The sequence below is a fragment of the Anguilla rostrata genome, chromosome 7, assembly GCF_018555375.3.
Source record: "Anguilla rostrata isolate EN2019 chromosome 7, ASM1855537v3, whole genome shotgun sequence".
NCBI classification, from domain to species: Eukaryota; Metazoa; Chordata; class Actinopteri; order Anguilliformes; family Anguillidae; genus Anguilla; species Anguilla rostrata.
In genome coordinates, this window is record NC_057939.1 from 5,665,423 (window position 1) to 5,681,992 (window position 16,570).

The following is a 16,570-nucleotide window of genomic DNA, read 5'->3' on the forward strand; positions in this document are numbered from 1 at the left end:
TGTGTGTGTGTGTGCTAGCGTGCTGGCCAGGGATTGGAGTTCTGGCTGTCCCACGCCCACGCTACTACGCCCACTTGCATATGCAGGCTCTCATGCCATCCTCCATGCCTTGCATTGATTAGACGGGAAAGACCAAAGAGAGTCATCGTCAGATTTATTTATTTATTCACCTTTTAAATAAAGTTTCTGATTCCGGTGCCACCAGAGAGAAGACTCTCAGGGCAGGCCTTGCACAGCCTCAGTTCTCCTCTGTCGTTTCCCCTCTCTCAGGGGACAGGGGGACCCTAATCCCTCCCAGTGCATAACAAGCATGAAGACAGCCTCTTAATAGCCTCTAGTGACATCACAGCTCTGCTATCGTGCAGGAAATTCCAGGCAAGCCCGCTTCGTTTATGCAAAAGGTTAATTAATTTGCTCGATTCTTCCCCACCCCCTTTTTAAAATTCATACCGGGTGGTGAGTCTTCGCTGCGATGAGTTTAAATGAACTGTGGTCTTTCTGGGAAACTCTCCCTCTGACTGTCAAACGGGAGGCAGAGTGGATTAGGAGCTGCAAGGTCACACGTGTGAGTCTTCAGCTCTTGTGAGAGCGGCGTCTAAATTGATGAAGCGAATATTCAGATTGATTTTTCCTTTTCCTGTGTGTGCGGATTCATGGTTATGATGCGTTTCCAATTATGGTCTGGTATTATTTTAATCCTTTATTAGTGTGTGTGTGTGCGTGTGTGCGTGTGTGCGTTTGTGTGTGTGTGTGCGTGCTTGCGTTTGTGTGTGCGTGCGTGCGTGAAAAAATGAAGAATATTTGTTAATGTCTAGTGCCCTGTGATAGATTGGCGGCCTGGCCGGGGGGTAGTCCTGCCTCTCACCCAGTGCATGCTGGGATAGGCTCCAGCACCCCCCTGCGACCCTGCTCATGATAAGCGGGTATGGATAATGGATGGATGGATGTAAATGTCTAGTTTCTGTAACGGTGAAACCAAATTAAAATTGCTACTGGGGGACAATGAGGTTAACGATCAAATTAAATCTAATGTAATAAGTTTATCCTGTGATCTAATGTGATTTGATGGAATACAATTCTTAATGCAATTTGCAGTGTATAGATAATAAATGGATAACGAGCTTCCATGTGTAGCGCTGGGTAATGCATATGAGTAATTCTCCGGGATCCACCACACCACAAAGAACGGTGAAAATTGATACCGTGCTCTATAAAAGTGCTTTATAAAGAGCATGATTTCAGCTGTGATTATAGTGCAGATGGCTGACTTGATCAGAGAGATATATATATATACAGTAACTGTCACACAATCCCATGACTCAATGATATTTAAAAAAATCTAAATTTACATTCTGAAGGCAGGTGCACAGATTCTAATGGTGTGATATGAAAATAAGACTGTATTCACAAGTTCCCTAAATGAGCTTGTAATGTGCCTGTACGCTTTAAAATAGCCATTGCAATGTGTTGGGCAATTTTACTTTGTTTAGTGCTGTTTCATGCATTCAGAATTTACAATTACACATATTTGTGTTAACCACATCTCAGCTTGCGGTGATCAGCAGTGGAAGGCACTTTGCAGAGCATCTCCTCTGTCGCTGCCAGTGAAATGCGTACATGGATTCCTAAACAGCTCTAAACGGTCTCAATTATGCTAATGGATAAAAGATAGAAGCGACTATCTTTTGGCCATTAAGAAAGACCACCCATATTTATCTCAGTTGCAGACGTTAGTGATTTCCCAGCCTGTTTGTTTAAGCATCTGTTTTCAAGCAAGCCAATTATGCACCAGTGGTGTAACGGTCAGAATGGACGACCTTTCAGCTTTTCATCTACAGTATATATCTGGGGTAAACCTGTTAGTGCTCTGTGCTTGCTTTATGAGTTTTACACTTAATTATTTTGTGCGTCGTAACCTGGAAAGGTCTCCAAAAGGCTCTTCTGTGTCTTCGTAGAGGAACCCCATCTAGTTCAAGGGTTCTTTCTTTTGTCTGGCAAAATGCTTTGATCTGGGAGCTTTCGCGCCTTTCACAACTACGTACCATAGAGGGTTCCATAAGGAACTAGAAAGGGTTCCTCTATGGGGACAAGCCAAAGAACCCTTTTTTTGGGGTTTGAGTCTATGGACTTGTTCCTTGTAAAAAGGTGTTTGCAAATTTGGATGGTGTGACGTTTTTACATGTCAATCATTTATACAGCTCCAAGGTTACTGAAGTGGTTGAGATTAATGACCTCAGATGAAGTAATATAAAGTAACTTTCAAACACTGATCACTTTTTGAGAGGAGGCTCAGTACATTACATTACATTACAGGCATTTGGCAGACGCTCTTATCCAGAGCGACGTACAACAAAGTGTATAACCATAACCAGGAACAAGTATGACGAAACCCCTAGAGAGAAGTACCGGTCCAAGTGCAGGGAACAACCGCATAGTTCAACTTGGACCCTGAAGGTTAAACTGATTAACACTAACAACGAGAACGGCAACAACGCAGTCTATGGAAAAAATACAAGCAGTAGAGATTCCTTCTGGCCACAACCATAGTATTTGCACTCGTACAAGGAAATGCATCTGTGAATAAGAGCAGCAGTGTTCTAAGAAAAAGCAGGTTGATAGACCAATGCATTTATATTACGGATGCGCCTTCTCTCTGCTTCACCATTTGATGGAAATGTCGCACGCAAACACCGGCTGTAGCGTGGATGAAGGGCCATCGAAGTGTAGAAATTTAGACTTTCTCTTTCAGTTGTGAGGAGTGAAATTACAGCCCGGAGTGTGTGTATTATTCTCGAGACATTTTCTGCTCCGGAGTCCGTAATGGCTGTAATTCCTTTATCTTGATTCGGAGTGAAGGATTATCAAACATCGATATTAATCTTCGGAGCAAGCTGCAATTTGTCGGGAGACAATTTGCGAAAGCGAATCTCGAGCCGCGCTCTGCATAAGTGCCCTTATTAATCCCCCCCCCCCCCCGCCCCGCACGGCATTTTAGGGTTGTTGTGCGTATTCGAAAGCGTTCGATTTGAGATTTCGTGCACGGTGACCAAGGATGTGATGTGAACGCCGCCAAAGCAACGTGGCGCGGAAACTCCCCAACGGATCGCCCCTGTACCCCTGAATGTTTTGAGGCCGTCCAGATGCATCCTGGGAAGCACTGATATTTAAAGGCCGCTTGTTAATTTGCTTTCATTACGGTGTCTGTAAACTAGCCTGGAGAGAAAGGGACCCAAACATCTGCTAGTAATATTTGTCCTTCTCACTGCTTCTCAGTGACTGAGTGGAAGTCTTTCTCTGGTACCTGGATGCACGTTATGGCTTCACTGAGTGATGTTTTCTTCTGTAAAATGTGTGTTCTAACGTGCCAACCAGTGCTTTTGCTTGTGTTAACTGAAGCTTCAATTCCGCTACAATTACCCTTGCATGTCGTACTTTAATAGAACGATTGCTAGATGTTTCCTTGATAAATGAGTCACTTTTAATATTGAAACATGCTTAAAATTCACACTGTGGTCTCCACAGTGGTGGGTATATTAACAAGATTAATTCCCTAATTTATTGCTGTCATACTTCCAAACGTTGGCTAGCTTCTTATGTGCTTGCACTTCTAATGGTGGACGACTGTGGATGCAGTTGTGGACTAAATATTTATTTAAATTTTTCTTCTGCCCGATGACTACACTGTCTTTATTGCAATGGCGCAGTTTGTTTATTGAGCTAACCCCCATTCTTTAGCCCCGGTGGGGGTGCATTTGCACCCGTGGGTGGTCCTTTCGGCACTTGTTCCAGTCAGGTGGCTTCTGAGAGGGGTTGGAGGTGAGGCACAAATTTTTTTATCTTGTTAGTAGCACACTTTCTCTCCTTGGCCACGCTCAACTGAACAGTGCAGTTTGTGCAGGCTCATTGGTGTTTACAGTGTGCAAGCCTTTGTTTTGATAAATGTTAGTTCCTCATATAAAAATACATCAAACTGTGTTTTAATAAGGGGTGGGTAATGGTAAGGGTTTAGGGGGACCTCCTAGATAGGGATGAACTCAGTGGGGTGAGACCAGTTCTAGACTAATACAGATCAAAGTGCTGCCCTCCCTCAGAGATTTAGGCCTAGTCCCTCAAAGCCTTTCCAGTACAGAGATCACACACACACACACACACATACTCCCGTGCCCGTTCCTTTAGAAGTTCTCAAGTCTCTCTTTGCTGTTGGCCTCATTGTGGAAGTCCACGGTAGTAGAACCGTGGATATTACCTGTACGGGTTATAAGGTGGGGCTTTTGATCTCTCTCAATGACGAACTCCCAAAACCGTAAAACGGCATTGCTCCCCACCGCATCTGGGACGATGATGTCATGACCCACGGTTTACTGTCTGTAGCCGCCATTATACACTCCAAGCGGGCACCAGGGAAAAATCAGAGAACCGCCCTCTCTGGAGCTGTCAAGCCTTCTTGTCAAGAGTTCTTCGGCAATGAACTGCTTTAAACCTGCTGTCCATCCATCCGGTTAAACAGAAATATAGGCTGTGGGATCACACCTAGGCTGTTAAGAAGGATCGATCTTATTTCTTCTCCCCTCGGTCTCTGGGGCCCTGGACTGTGACGCGTGTTTCCACGGCCACGGGCAACTCGCTTTTATCGAGGCGTTTAAAATTGTTTGTTACCGCACCGCAGGGCGTATCGAATAGCCTCTGCCCGCCGTACCTCCTCGGACGTCCTCAAATGACAATGAGCCCCCCCCCCCCCCCCCCCGCCGCCGCCCGCCACCCCATACGGATCCGTTCAGCGCGACCGGGCGGAGTGCTCTGTTTAATCTGCAGTGACGCTGTCGTTTCGGGGAGACGGCGACCCTGCTGTGTTCGCGGAGCGGGCGAGAGAAAGCAGAGGTGCCCTCGCGTCTCGCACGCGAGCGGTTTGAGACGAGAAGCGCTCGGGCGTCCGCCGCGAACGCCGCGTCTGTTGCCGAGCGCCAGGGGCGCCAGGCGCGTGGGCTTCTCTGCACTACGCCGCCGTCGGCGCCTCTCCTGGGACCAGACGCGTCGGAAGAACGATCTCGCAGGATCGTCGCGTGAACACGCGCCGCCTCGCACCTGTTATCGAACCGAAATCAGCCCAGTCTGGATTCAGGCTTTTATTTTATTATTTATTTTTTTTTACCGTAGCGCCATTATTGTGACAGCGCCGTGCTAGTCGGTGTTGGGGTAGGTTTAGGCCATTTCAGCTGCCTCAGAAGTGTAGGTTTCTGTGTTTAACGAGAGCGGTGTGTTTATACAGCAGGAAAATAATGTAAGCGACTTACAGAGAATTGCATCACGCGCTGCATCTCCAGCCAATCACAGGCAGCTGAGGCAGGCTGGGCTGTGCTATAGTATTCAGAGCGCATGACTTGTTGCTAGAATATTCCATTGCATGAAATGTATTTTAAAAATTTAAAGTCCCAAGAGAGGTGCAGACTTTCATCCCACTTGTATCCCAGTCCGGAATTACATTTGTTATCCAGCTTGTTAGCCTGCTGTTTGTTTTATCCTGCAGTGCCCCAGCTGGCCAGTGGCATTTGCATTAGAGGGTGACGGCTCATGTGCAGCTGGTGACCAATCAACAAGATTTCAGCCGGCCAATCAATGAGACTGCAGCTGACCAATCAACAGGAGAAGGTTCTATTGCACACAAAAAAAAAAAGCGGGGGAAACCCTAACTGAAAACCTGCTTCCCTTTGGAGTTCGGTGACTAATTGTGTCGCGATCTGTATTCGGTTTGGGCCTGTGGGGGCCGTCACTGTGCTGGTAACAATTGGTTCAGCTGGACGTGTCTCCCAGAAGGCCCCTAGTGTGCCTGTTTCCAACCGGCTGTTGTGCTGAAGTGCTTCACTACCCGTCCAGCCTCTGAGGGGGGGCTGTCGGGCATGCCATTGATCATCGGGTGTAAGTAAATGCCTGCACCCCATAGTCAGCACTGAAGGAACAGCAGCGGTTTGAAAGCTGTTTGTTGGAGCTCGGAGAGAGAGCTTTACAGCTGAGGCTGGAGTCTCGCATTCTCCACGGCGGCGAGCTTGGAATCCTTCCTTGAGGGAGGCTCGGGTTATGGCCAGCTCTGTTTCTCCATCATTGGCCATCACTTCATCATTCAGGCCCATTTTACTGAAGTACAAAAGCACCAGGTTGGGTGCCTCCATGCCCTGAGGCCGCTGGATGTGGGTAACTGTTTTCATTTTGCTTTGGTGGCTAGCATTACTAAGTGCCAGCGAGCACTTAGCTTTTTTACCATTTAAAAAATAAAAAAAATGCATTGGTGTCTCACTTTTTTTTCCCCTCCTCAGTATTTGTAAAACCGTTACTCGTTTAAATGTGTTGTCATGGGAACGACAATGCCCTGAAATATACAGTTGAGCAGTCTCTACTTGTTATTCTCACCGTTGTGCTCATTGCCTGAATTGTTTTATGTCCACATCCCCCAATATGGTGTGGCTGGTTTATCCACTCTACCTCTGTCTGCTCCTCTCCAGTACAGTGGTTTAGATTGTGTCTTAGACATGGGCAGTGCACACCAGATCTATTATAGAATAACACAGAGTCGCTGCAGGGCTTGCTCGTTGCCATGGTGTCGACCGACACAGTGACATTGGTGTCGACTGGTAGTTGTAAATAAATATTGATCAGGAGGAACTAATTAGTTTTTAGTTTTTTTTTTTCTCGATATGTTGCGAATTAAACTCGGCTGCAGACTGCAACATGCGCATTTTCGCCCTCGAGCAAAGTTTCCCGCAGATCTATCTGGCTTTGTTGGGCTCATGGGTAATCACAGTTTTATTGGGCGGTGTTACTACCAGCCCCAATCCATTTTAATAGAGCCAGACTCCTAGAGAGAGGGAGCGTGCAGACAAATGGTCAAACTGGCCGAATCATTATTGACCAGCAAAACGTGAAAACACATAAATAAATGCATTATGTGTGTGTGTGTGTGTGTGTGTGTGTGAGCTGTATAATTCCTCCTGGTTACGGACATCCGCCCAAGCAAACCAATAACATGGATGTGATATCAGGGGTTTCCGGAACATTCCCCAGGGGTTTGCGTTTACGTGACCGGTCGGAGTGTCGTGAGGCTTCCCCGTGTCGCATCCCATGACAGACGCATGGCCGCAAATGCCTTCACCCAACCGGACAGTGCCGGCCCTAGCCTTTGAGGGGGAACCATTTGGGTCCCAATCCACCCACCCCCTAAAAATTATAATAATTCAGGGCCCCGCAGGCAGTCATGGGGCCTTAAGCAGCTGGTTGTGTTGTTAATGGAGTCGGACTGGCTCTGCGAACCGGGTGCCCAGGGGGCTGTGGAACCACACCAGTGCTAACAAGACATGACCTCCGCGCCTTCAGGAAGAGTGGACCAGCGCATTAGCTCATAGCTGCTCACAGTTGCATCTGGAACGAGGTAACAACTGAGCCAAAATGGCAGGTAATGAGGGGAAAAAATGGCACGCATGTGCAATGCTGGCGGACGCACTACTTGCATGTTGAAATATGGTGCCCAAAGACACATGGCCTTAATGTGTCCCATAAACGGGTGAGTCACAGCAACATGTTTACTCAGTGACCCTCGCCCTGCGTCTTCAGTTTAAACCCTATCTATATGATAATTAGCCTGTAATACACAATGCATACATGCGTGCATGGATGGGTTCTTCACATTGATTAGCGCTACTCGTATGAATTTCATCCTGATTGATCCAGGCGATAAAACCCAGTAGACGCCATTTGGACAATACACAAGCAAATGGCACGGAATAATGAAGTGGGGTTTGAGTGGCATAAACGGGCATTCACCCCCCACACTCCCACCCCCCCCCCCCCCCCCACAGAGGCCACCTGGCCGTTATATCCCTGTGAGTGCACCCCCCCTTCACAGAGATTATTCGCGGTGGGCTTTGGTCCACTCCCAGCGATCTCCCAGCGGCAAAGGACCCAATGATGAGAGAGCGGCCATTACTGTCCAGTCTGGTTCCTGATGCACTCTTGTTCTGTAATACGCTATTTACTCCTCCAGCAATAAGGCTTTGTGCTGCAGAGGGAGAGAGGTCAATGAAATACTGGCTGCACAAGCATTCAAGCTTTCTCCCACTGCTGTCTGCCCTGGCCATAGGTAACAATATATGCTGCATTAGGAATAGACACGTACCCTTTTTTGGTGCCTATTCTTCAAGGACTTTATTACTTGCAGTTTTCTTTATTGAGCATGAGTTATATAGGGTATGGCTCAGGGCCATTCAGCGCCATTTTAAAATGGATTGACGTTCCTTCTCCAAAAAGGGCCTCCCCTTTTACAGTGGTCAGGGACATAAGTGTAGGTTAAGTTTCAACTTTGGGGGTGACGCACTGTTGGGCCAGTCAATCGACAAGACCATGCTAGCTGGTTTTGCTATTAATTTGTTTGAACATATAGGGGAGTTGACTGGAGTCTCCCTGTCTCCTCCCAAATCTGTGCTCATTGCTGTTATGCATTGGTGGTGGTTAAGGTTATTATTATTATTATTATTATTACTAGTAGCAGAAGTAGTAGTAGTCATGCTAGCATTGTTATTACTGTAGTGGTAGTAGTAGTAGTATAGTAATAGTAGCAGCAGCAGTATTACTAGAAGTAGTAGAATAAGCAGCAGTAGTAGCAGTAATAGTAGTACAGCGCACGCAGTCAGTATCTGTATAAATGACAGACGTGGCGTAAGGTTCCCCCACCTGGGATTTTGAGGCTGTGACCGTCTCGTTAGTCCACTCCTCTCGCTGGGTGTCAGTCTCACCGCCTTTCCAGCTGAGCTCAACGCTGAACCGAGCTGTGGCTAATCTGAACCTGCCCCCAGGACGCCGCGCTGCCATTCACCCGTCACTCAGAGGAGTGTGGGGAGCGCCAGGCTGCCACGGGCTCTTCTCCCTTAGTTCAGTACGATCCCTGCCCCGAGCCTTGAAATCATGTTACGGCCACGCTGTAGCTGTTCAAAGGCATTAACCTGAGCCTGAACACGGCGATGTGCTTTCAAGATGCATGAACACAGCTGTGCTTTCAAGGATTAGCCTGAAGCGGGCTTCCGGAAAAACAACGATGCTCAAGCATAACCGAGCTGAACACGGCGATGTGCTTTCAAAGGGATTAGCACCTGAACACAGCGATGTGCTTTCAAAGGGATTAGAGCCTGAACACAGCGATGTGCTTTCAAAGGGATTAGAACCTGAACACAGCGATGTGCTTTCAAAGGGATTAGAGCCTGAACACAGCGATGTGCTTTCAAAGGGATTAGCACCTGAACACAGCGATGTGCTTTCAAAGGGATTAGCACCTGAACACAGCGATGTGCTTTCAAAGGCATTAGAGCCTGAACACAGCGATGTGTGGTGTGCTGTGTGTGCAGTGCTGGCATTGTCCCGTCTCATCTGCTTTCATTGGGATTTTATTTTCTTAACGGGACCTGTAGCGCATGCAGGTGAGGGACAAGGGTTGTTGTTGTACGGCATGTGGGTGATGTCACATGGCGCTGAAGTCACAAGGCAGGGCTGGGATGCGCGTTAGACCAGCGGTTTTCAAAATTTTATTTTCAGGCGACCCATATTTTATTAATAACGCGACCCACATAACAACAACAATACGAGCCTAAAAAATACCTAAATAAATACCGCTTGCTCAGTGAGAAGGGTGCGCCTGCCTATTCTACATCACCTGGTCCCGGTCTGGGTTTGCAGGCCGACAGGACGACGTGTCAGGTGCAGCGTTCCGTCTGTGTCTTTGTTTCATCTTCACCTTGGTTAGGATGGTGAATCCAACGTCACACACGAAAGTCATTGTGATGGGCAGTAGCAATAAAACGCTTGCTTTCGCTCAGCACAGGACAGTCAGTGGAGAGGCCATTCCTGAATGTGGGCAATTTCCCGGTTTTGTGGCAAGTTTTCGGTGAGCTATAGCCCATGACACAATGTCTGTGTCTGTGATGTCTTTCATCCACTCGTACAGCAATATCCTTGGCTGACTGCAATCAAGCTATGAGCTGCTCTTCCAAACTCTGGGAAATATCTCCAATTCGCCATTGACACTGTGTTGTTACGAAGAGGAATTTGTTTGAAAGCTTTTCTGTCCACGACCATACAAACTATGTCTAGTGAGGTGGGCGATATTAATCTCACCGCGATTGTTTGGGGTGTTTTTTTTTCTCTGGCAACACTATAGGTGCAAATTTTTCAAGCAACCGAACTGCAATTTTTGATTGTGTGTTACGTTTCTGCTGAGTTACCTGAGCTGGTGATTGAATTTGTTGACCCTGCCTTTGAAAAAAGGAAAACTGTTTGTCCACCAGGTTGGCATGACGAGAGTGGCCTACTTGAATGTCTTTCCAGCTTTTTGCTGGTTTCAAACTTTCTTTTGCCAACTTTTTATTCGCGTCGGAAGCCTTTGGCTGCGATCACACCGGAAATGCTTTTTCACAGCTGGGGCCACTGTTAAATTATTTTTGGCGAATTCGTAGAATTGTCTGTGCTGCTTTTGCACCCCAGGCAGCTCATGTTTAGGTGCACGTGGAGCTGAAAATGATCCTATTGGTCCGATGAGCGCCGTCCATCCCTGTCATTCTTTTCTCTGCTCTCCAATCACGTGAAAATAGAGGCGTTGCTTGATTTTGCCGTTAGGTTCTGTTGTAATCAAAGAAGATTAAGGATAGATTGGTTGTTGCTGTTTGGGCCCACCCACAATTTTAGAATTTCACAAATCCTGGCTCTCCAAAAGAGCAAAAGCAAGTGCTCTCCGCTTATCCATTGTTTTTAGAAAACGAATAATGCACCAAACTTTATAAAATTAATTTGCAAATGCTGTTAAGGACATAAATGACGCCAGCTAAGTGATTGGCAGGAGTGGAGTGTGGTTGCCTAGCAACAGCAGAACAGGCAACCCAGGGTGTTTTTTTTTTGTTTTTTTTACAGAGTATGCTTTGTGAAATCAAGACAGTTTGTGCACCTTGCTTTTTAAAATCTACAAAGCACGTCCTGCGAGGTTGACTGATTGCATGTACTGAACAAGGGACAGTGATGTCCAGATTTACGTTGTGTTTATCCCTACATGGAGAGTTGTATATCAGTGTGCTGATTGAAAAGAAAAACCTGTTATTTAATAATTGTTGGCCATTACCCTGATATTACGCTGGACTGTTTCATGGGGTGCTCCTTAGCTGTCATTATTCGGCAGTGTGAACCCAGTATTGCCAGCTTGGTTCCCTTGTGTTTACTTGTATTCTCAAAGTTCTGCCCACACTGAATCTATGTTTCCCTGACAGCAAGCGGCTCCGGGCCGAATGTCAGCACCGCTGGGTGTGCTGGACTCACAGATCACAGCACAGATCCGGCCCAGAGCGGCTCGCTATCTGGGTCCTAACCCCCGGAGCAGAAAGTCATTGTTGTCACTGAAAAGCGCAAAATACAACTCTCACTGTGGGGGGGGAAAAAAAATCCACAAAGGGGGGGGGAGCGGAGGGGGCTGTAAACAAAAAAAAAAAAAAAAATGCAGGTGCCGCTGCTTTGATGACCGCAGCAGCCAGAGAAAAGGCGGTTTGAGCGCGCGGGCGGGTCGCAGCTGATCTGAGCGGGGATGCGCGAGATCGCGTTATCCCGCGCCCCCCCCCCCCCCCCCCGGCTCCGCGCGCCGCGCTCGTCCCACACGCGGCGCGGCAGCTCTTCCCTTTGTATCCCATCGCCATAACAACGGCTTGGCAGGACTGGAGAGCGCTGGGATGAATCCGCGCCGCTGGGTCGGGGGGCCGGCGCGGGGGGCCGGTCGGGGGCTCCGCCGCGGCGAATCGGCTCGGCGTGGGCGGCGCCCGGGCGAGCGAGCGAGCGCGATCGCGGACGCGTGCGATCGGGGCTCCTGGACGCCGACCGCCGCGGCCGCCGCGTGGTCTTCTTCTCCTTCTTCTTCTTTGCCGGGGGAAAAAAAAAAACGGGGATGATGAACAGAGGGATGAAAAAGAGGAGGAGTGGTTTCGGGGAACGTGCGATGAAATGACGGAGCACATGGTGAGTGCTTTGTGCGCTTCTCTGCGTCTCTCGCCTTGTGTGTGTGTGTGTGCGTGTGTGTGTGTGTGTGTGTGTGTGTGTGTGTGTGAGAGAGCCTGCACGCTTGTGTGTGTGTGCGCATATAAGTTATGTAACTACTATGAAAACAGAAGAATATAAAAAGACATGATGGATCTCTCTTACTATATCAGCTGTGTGATAAGCAAGGAAAAAAATGCAACAAACGAATGTGTGATCCCCCCGTGAATTTTCCATATCGTTCTGAATGTGGATAATTGCTAAGGTAGACATTTACTAGCCTTATTACCTCTGTGCGTGGCTGTAAATGAATGCTCTTTTGTATAACAGAAACAATAGTGTTGGGGGTGCGGGGAGGCTACAGTAGTAATACAGTAGTAATGCTACACCACAGGTGATGCTGGCTCTGCAGTAGCCTCCCTGTCAATATCAGTGCTTTCAACCGAAAAGGTCTCTGTTCTGCATTGTGCGGTTCTGCAGAATTGTGCGTTTAGATGGAGATTTTCCTGAGTTTAATGTGGATGCCAGTGATTCCAGCGATGCGGGGGGGGGGTGCAGATAGATCTATATGAGGTGAATCCAGGGCTGCAGCTTCACCCGCGTGCGTGAGGACAGCGAAGCAGTTTTGCGAAACGGAGGGAGCGCACGCTGGCGCTCGCACGTCCACGAGGCTTCGGGGCTGAACGCGGTGGCAGTGCCCGGCGCCTGTGCCCGGCGACTGTGCCCGCTGCTGTGCCCGCCGTTGCCCCTGCCGCCGCGACTTTCCCCGCGCTCCTGGAAATGCCCCTTGCCAGCTGGAGGGGCGCGAGGCGCTGAGCTGAACGCAGGTGGCGTTGAGCTCAGTGGGCGTGCCCGCTGCTGTGCCCGCGTGCGTCTGTGCCCGCTGCTGTGTCTTTCCCCGCGCTCCTGGAAATGCCCCCTCGCCAGCTGGAGGGGCGCGAGGCGCTGAGCTGAGCAGCGTGGGCGCCTCTTCTGCTCCGCCGCGCGTTCCCCACGCCCACTCCGCGCGGGGCCCACGGTGTGGAGTCTGCCGGGGTTATGTAACGCGCTCGGGCTTCTCTCGCCCCGCCCGCTACCGCGCACGCGTTAGCACTGCCGCTCTTCTGCCTGCTCATCTGCCTGCTCATCTGCCTGCTCCTCTCTGCCTGCTCATCTGCCTGCTCCTCTGCCTGCTCCTCTCTGCCTGCTCCTCTGCCTGCTCATCTGCCTGCTCATCTGCCTGCTCCTCTCTGCCTGCTCATCTGCCTGCTCCTCTCTGCCTGCTCCTCTACCTGCTCATCTGCCTGCTCATCTGCCTGCTCCTCTCTGCCTGCTCCTCTCTGCCTGCTCCTCTCTGCCTGCTCATCTGCCTGCTCCTCTCTGCCTGCTCATCTGCCTGCTCCTCTTCCTGCTCATCTGCCTGCTCCTCTGCCTGCTCCTCTGCCTGCTCCTCTGCCTGCTCATCTGCCTGCTCCTCTGCCTGCTCCTCTCTGCCTGCTCATCTGCCTGCTCCTCTCTGCCTGCTCATCTGCCTGCTCCTCTCTGCTTTTTAACATCCCGATTTTATGGGCTCTTGGCTCCCCCCCCCGGTTTGGAACGCCCGGCGTCTTCTGCAGGACGTGTACGATCGCTGCGAGGTCCTGTCTCTGTGTGGGAGAGGGCGGTCCAGCGCATGTCCCCCTCCAAAATGCATACCGCTCTATGCAACCTGTTTTCGCTCTGTCCAGTCGTTGCCGATTGCATTCCATTGAATTACATTCAGCGCAGGAAACTATAACTTTTTTTGTCCACTGGTCACAGAGACTGGTGTGTCCCAAAATTCACCGGCCAATTTCACTGTTTTACCAGACAATGCGATACTTAGAATGTAACTGGACGTCCAAGTGATGGGTGTTTACCAGCCAAAGTGGCTGGTAGAGTAGGCAAACTTAACAACCGCAGGTAAGAAATTTGCCAGCATTTGGCTGGTTCATGGTTGTAATTTCCCTCCCTTGATTACATTACATGCGTTTAGCAGACGCTCTTACCCGGAGAAACTTAATCAGAGAGATTTCTTCTCGCCTCCCTTCCAATTCTTGGATGTTCCGCTCTGGCCGGGTCCTCTGGTGACAGGCCTCTTATCTCAACACTGATTACGTATTTTAAACCACAATAAATAGTTTTCTCTTTTACTGTACTCATATGTACACACGGGTGTTTCTCTACCTGTGTGTACAGACATGTCAGTGTCTGTTATGCACTTTGTGCTGACTCGGGCAGAAAAAGTGCTATATAAATCTGAATGACTTGACTTGACTTGACTTGACTGATTTCAATATACTGCACAGGCCCAAGATGGCTGCGGTGTAGCAGAGCAGTGAGAGCTCTACACTTAACAAGGGGAGATAAAGGGTTTGATTCCCTGGGGCCAGACTGCTGTTGCATCACTGATCTAGGTTCTTCACCGGATATTTCTTTTCAGTTGATACAGTATCTCGCTGTATAAATGGATGAAAAAATGTAACCTGCGTAAGTTGCTCTGGATAAAGGTGCTTTACACATTATTTGGTAATGTAAAGTGCTGTAAGTAATCACAATCCCAGTTTTGGGGCACTTAGCCATCAACAGTAATGTTAATGGCGATGGGTGGGAAGAGAAAAGTATGTAAAATTGTCTGTATTTTTGAAATCTTGGTTAGCGTGTCCTGAAATATCCTTTGTGTGGTGGATTGTGTAGGTTAGTGCTTCTGGTGTCAAGCCCATTACTTTGACATTTTCCCAGACTGTTTTTATTCTCGGCAGACATTAACGATTGCCTGCCTGAAACGGATGAAAAGTCTCTCTTATTTGAGTGAAAAAACCCGTATCACAGCACTTAGCAGTTCTTAATGTGAAATTCCTTAATGTGAAATTGAAAGGTTTTTCAGATCGTTCGAGCGCATGCATGAAATTGATGCTGACTGATGAAAGCGGCCGAGTTGTGTTGAGCGTTGATTTCATCAGATGGGCTGTTCGCCGCGGACTTTCCATGCAGAAAGAGCAGAACCGACTGCTGTGCTGTGGCCCCTCCCAGCGGTTCAGATTCACACCCCTTCATCTCACCGCTCACGCAGGACGCCGCGTGTTTTTTCTAAGGAGAGCGATGTTTGTTTCGGATCCACGCGCACCCCCCGATTTGTTTATTTTGCTCCCGATTTAGACCGCCTGCCCGTCTCATCACAGCGGGTCCTTTCTCAATGCCGGAGAGCGCGGACAGGCACGCACGCACGTCCCGTGAAATGCTACGGTTCTCTTCGGTCCCACCGGTTTGGGGTTGCACGGTCATTGCTCAAGAGAACCGCGGTACTACCGCCAGGCACTGCTGGCACTGGTGCAGTTTTGGACCGCGCGGCATTTGGGCCTCCCTTTCAGGCCCTCTTCCGTGTTCTGAGTCCTCTACTAGATTTGAGGGGTGTTTGAGCAGCGTAGCTCCTGAACTGCTGATCGGTGCATTCGCATCTACCGCGTGCTCTGTAGTCTCTGTTCACGACTCCCCCTGTTTCTCCCTCCGTCCCGCAGGCTAACCTGAAGAAGTTTATGGAGCATGTCCAGCAGAGGAACGTCGAAAAAGTGGCAAGGGCGCTGGAGAAGGGGCTCGATCCCAATTTTCATGATCCAGACACGGGAGGTAAGGGCTCCCAAATTGGGGGTGGGAAGCATGTTGGAATGATGTGCTACCTTGTGTACCTTCTCTCTTCTTTTCTCTCTTGCTCTTTCTCTCTCTCCTTCCTTTCTCTTTCTCTCTCTTCCTGTCTTGTTCTTTCTCGGTATTCTCTTTCTCCCTGTCTCCCTGTCTTGCTCTTTCCGTCTCTTGCTCTTTCTCTCCCCCTGTCTCTGTCTCTTTCCGTATTTGATCAAACACACGCTGAACCTTAGCAGTAGTTCTGTGTTACACTGTAGGCAGTGTTGGCTCAATCTTATTGGCTCTGGCAGACGAGGGAAGCAGCTCTGGAGACGTTTTAACTGACTCTCTCAGTAAAGACCATTCACCATGGAAGGGTGAAAATACCAGGGGTACAGTGCAGTACTCGCAGCCCTGGAGGAGCGGCCATTTTCTTTCCCTGTGTAGTCCCTCCACACGTGTAGTGTAGTTTCCACAGAACTGAAATGCATTAAAAGCCCACCTGTGCACTCCCCGTACACTGCCTTGGCTTCCTGTCGGAACCTGACTTTATGTCAAATCCGTGTCCTCTCTCATTAAGGAAGTGGCCTTTAGTTTATCGTCGTGTAAGTGACACAGAGGACAGAGTTAATGAGGTAATGGGTCTGAAAGCTCCCTTGCCGAGCTGGTTCATGCGATGCACGGTCAGCGCCCATCCCTCTGTGCAGACCGTAGAGTGGTTTGGGGAGCCCTGGTTCTGGCTTTTCCGTCCTATGGGATGAGAGTGCCGTGGAACATCGTCCGGTTCGGATCACTGCGTCCTGAAGACTCCCTTCGGAGATGGTTCTTCATCCTCTTTCTCCCTGTTCAGGATTCCCGGTTCTCCTGCACAACATGCGGGTTATACGCTGTCCACAGTGTTTCCCCCCCC

General features: G+C 49.1%; 1 protein-coding gene across 1 annotated transcript in view; it reads left to right on the plus strand.

Annotated features, from left to right (window-relative positions):
• shank3a (SH3 and multiple ankyrin repeat domains 3a) overlaps positions 1–16,570 on the plus strand; it is a 315,279-nt gene that overhangs the window by 162,677 nt on the left and 136,032 nt on the right. Inside the window, exon 6 of the mRNA XM_064342483.1 lies at positions 15,558–15,666. Coding sequence (XP_064198553.1) covers positions 15,558–15,666 — 109 coding nt within the window. The remainder of the gene's footprint in view (positions 1–15,557; positions 15,667–16,570) is intronic.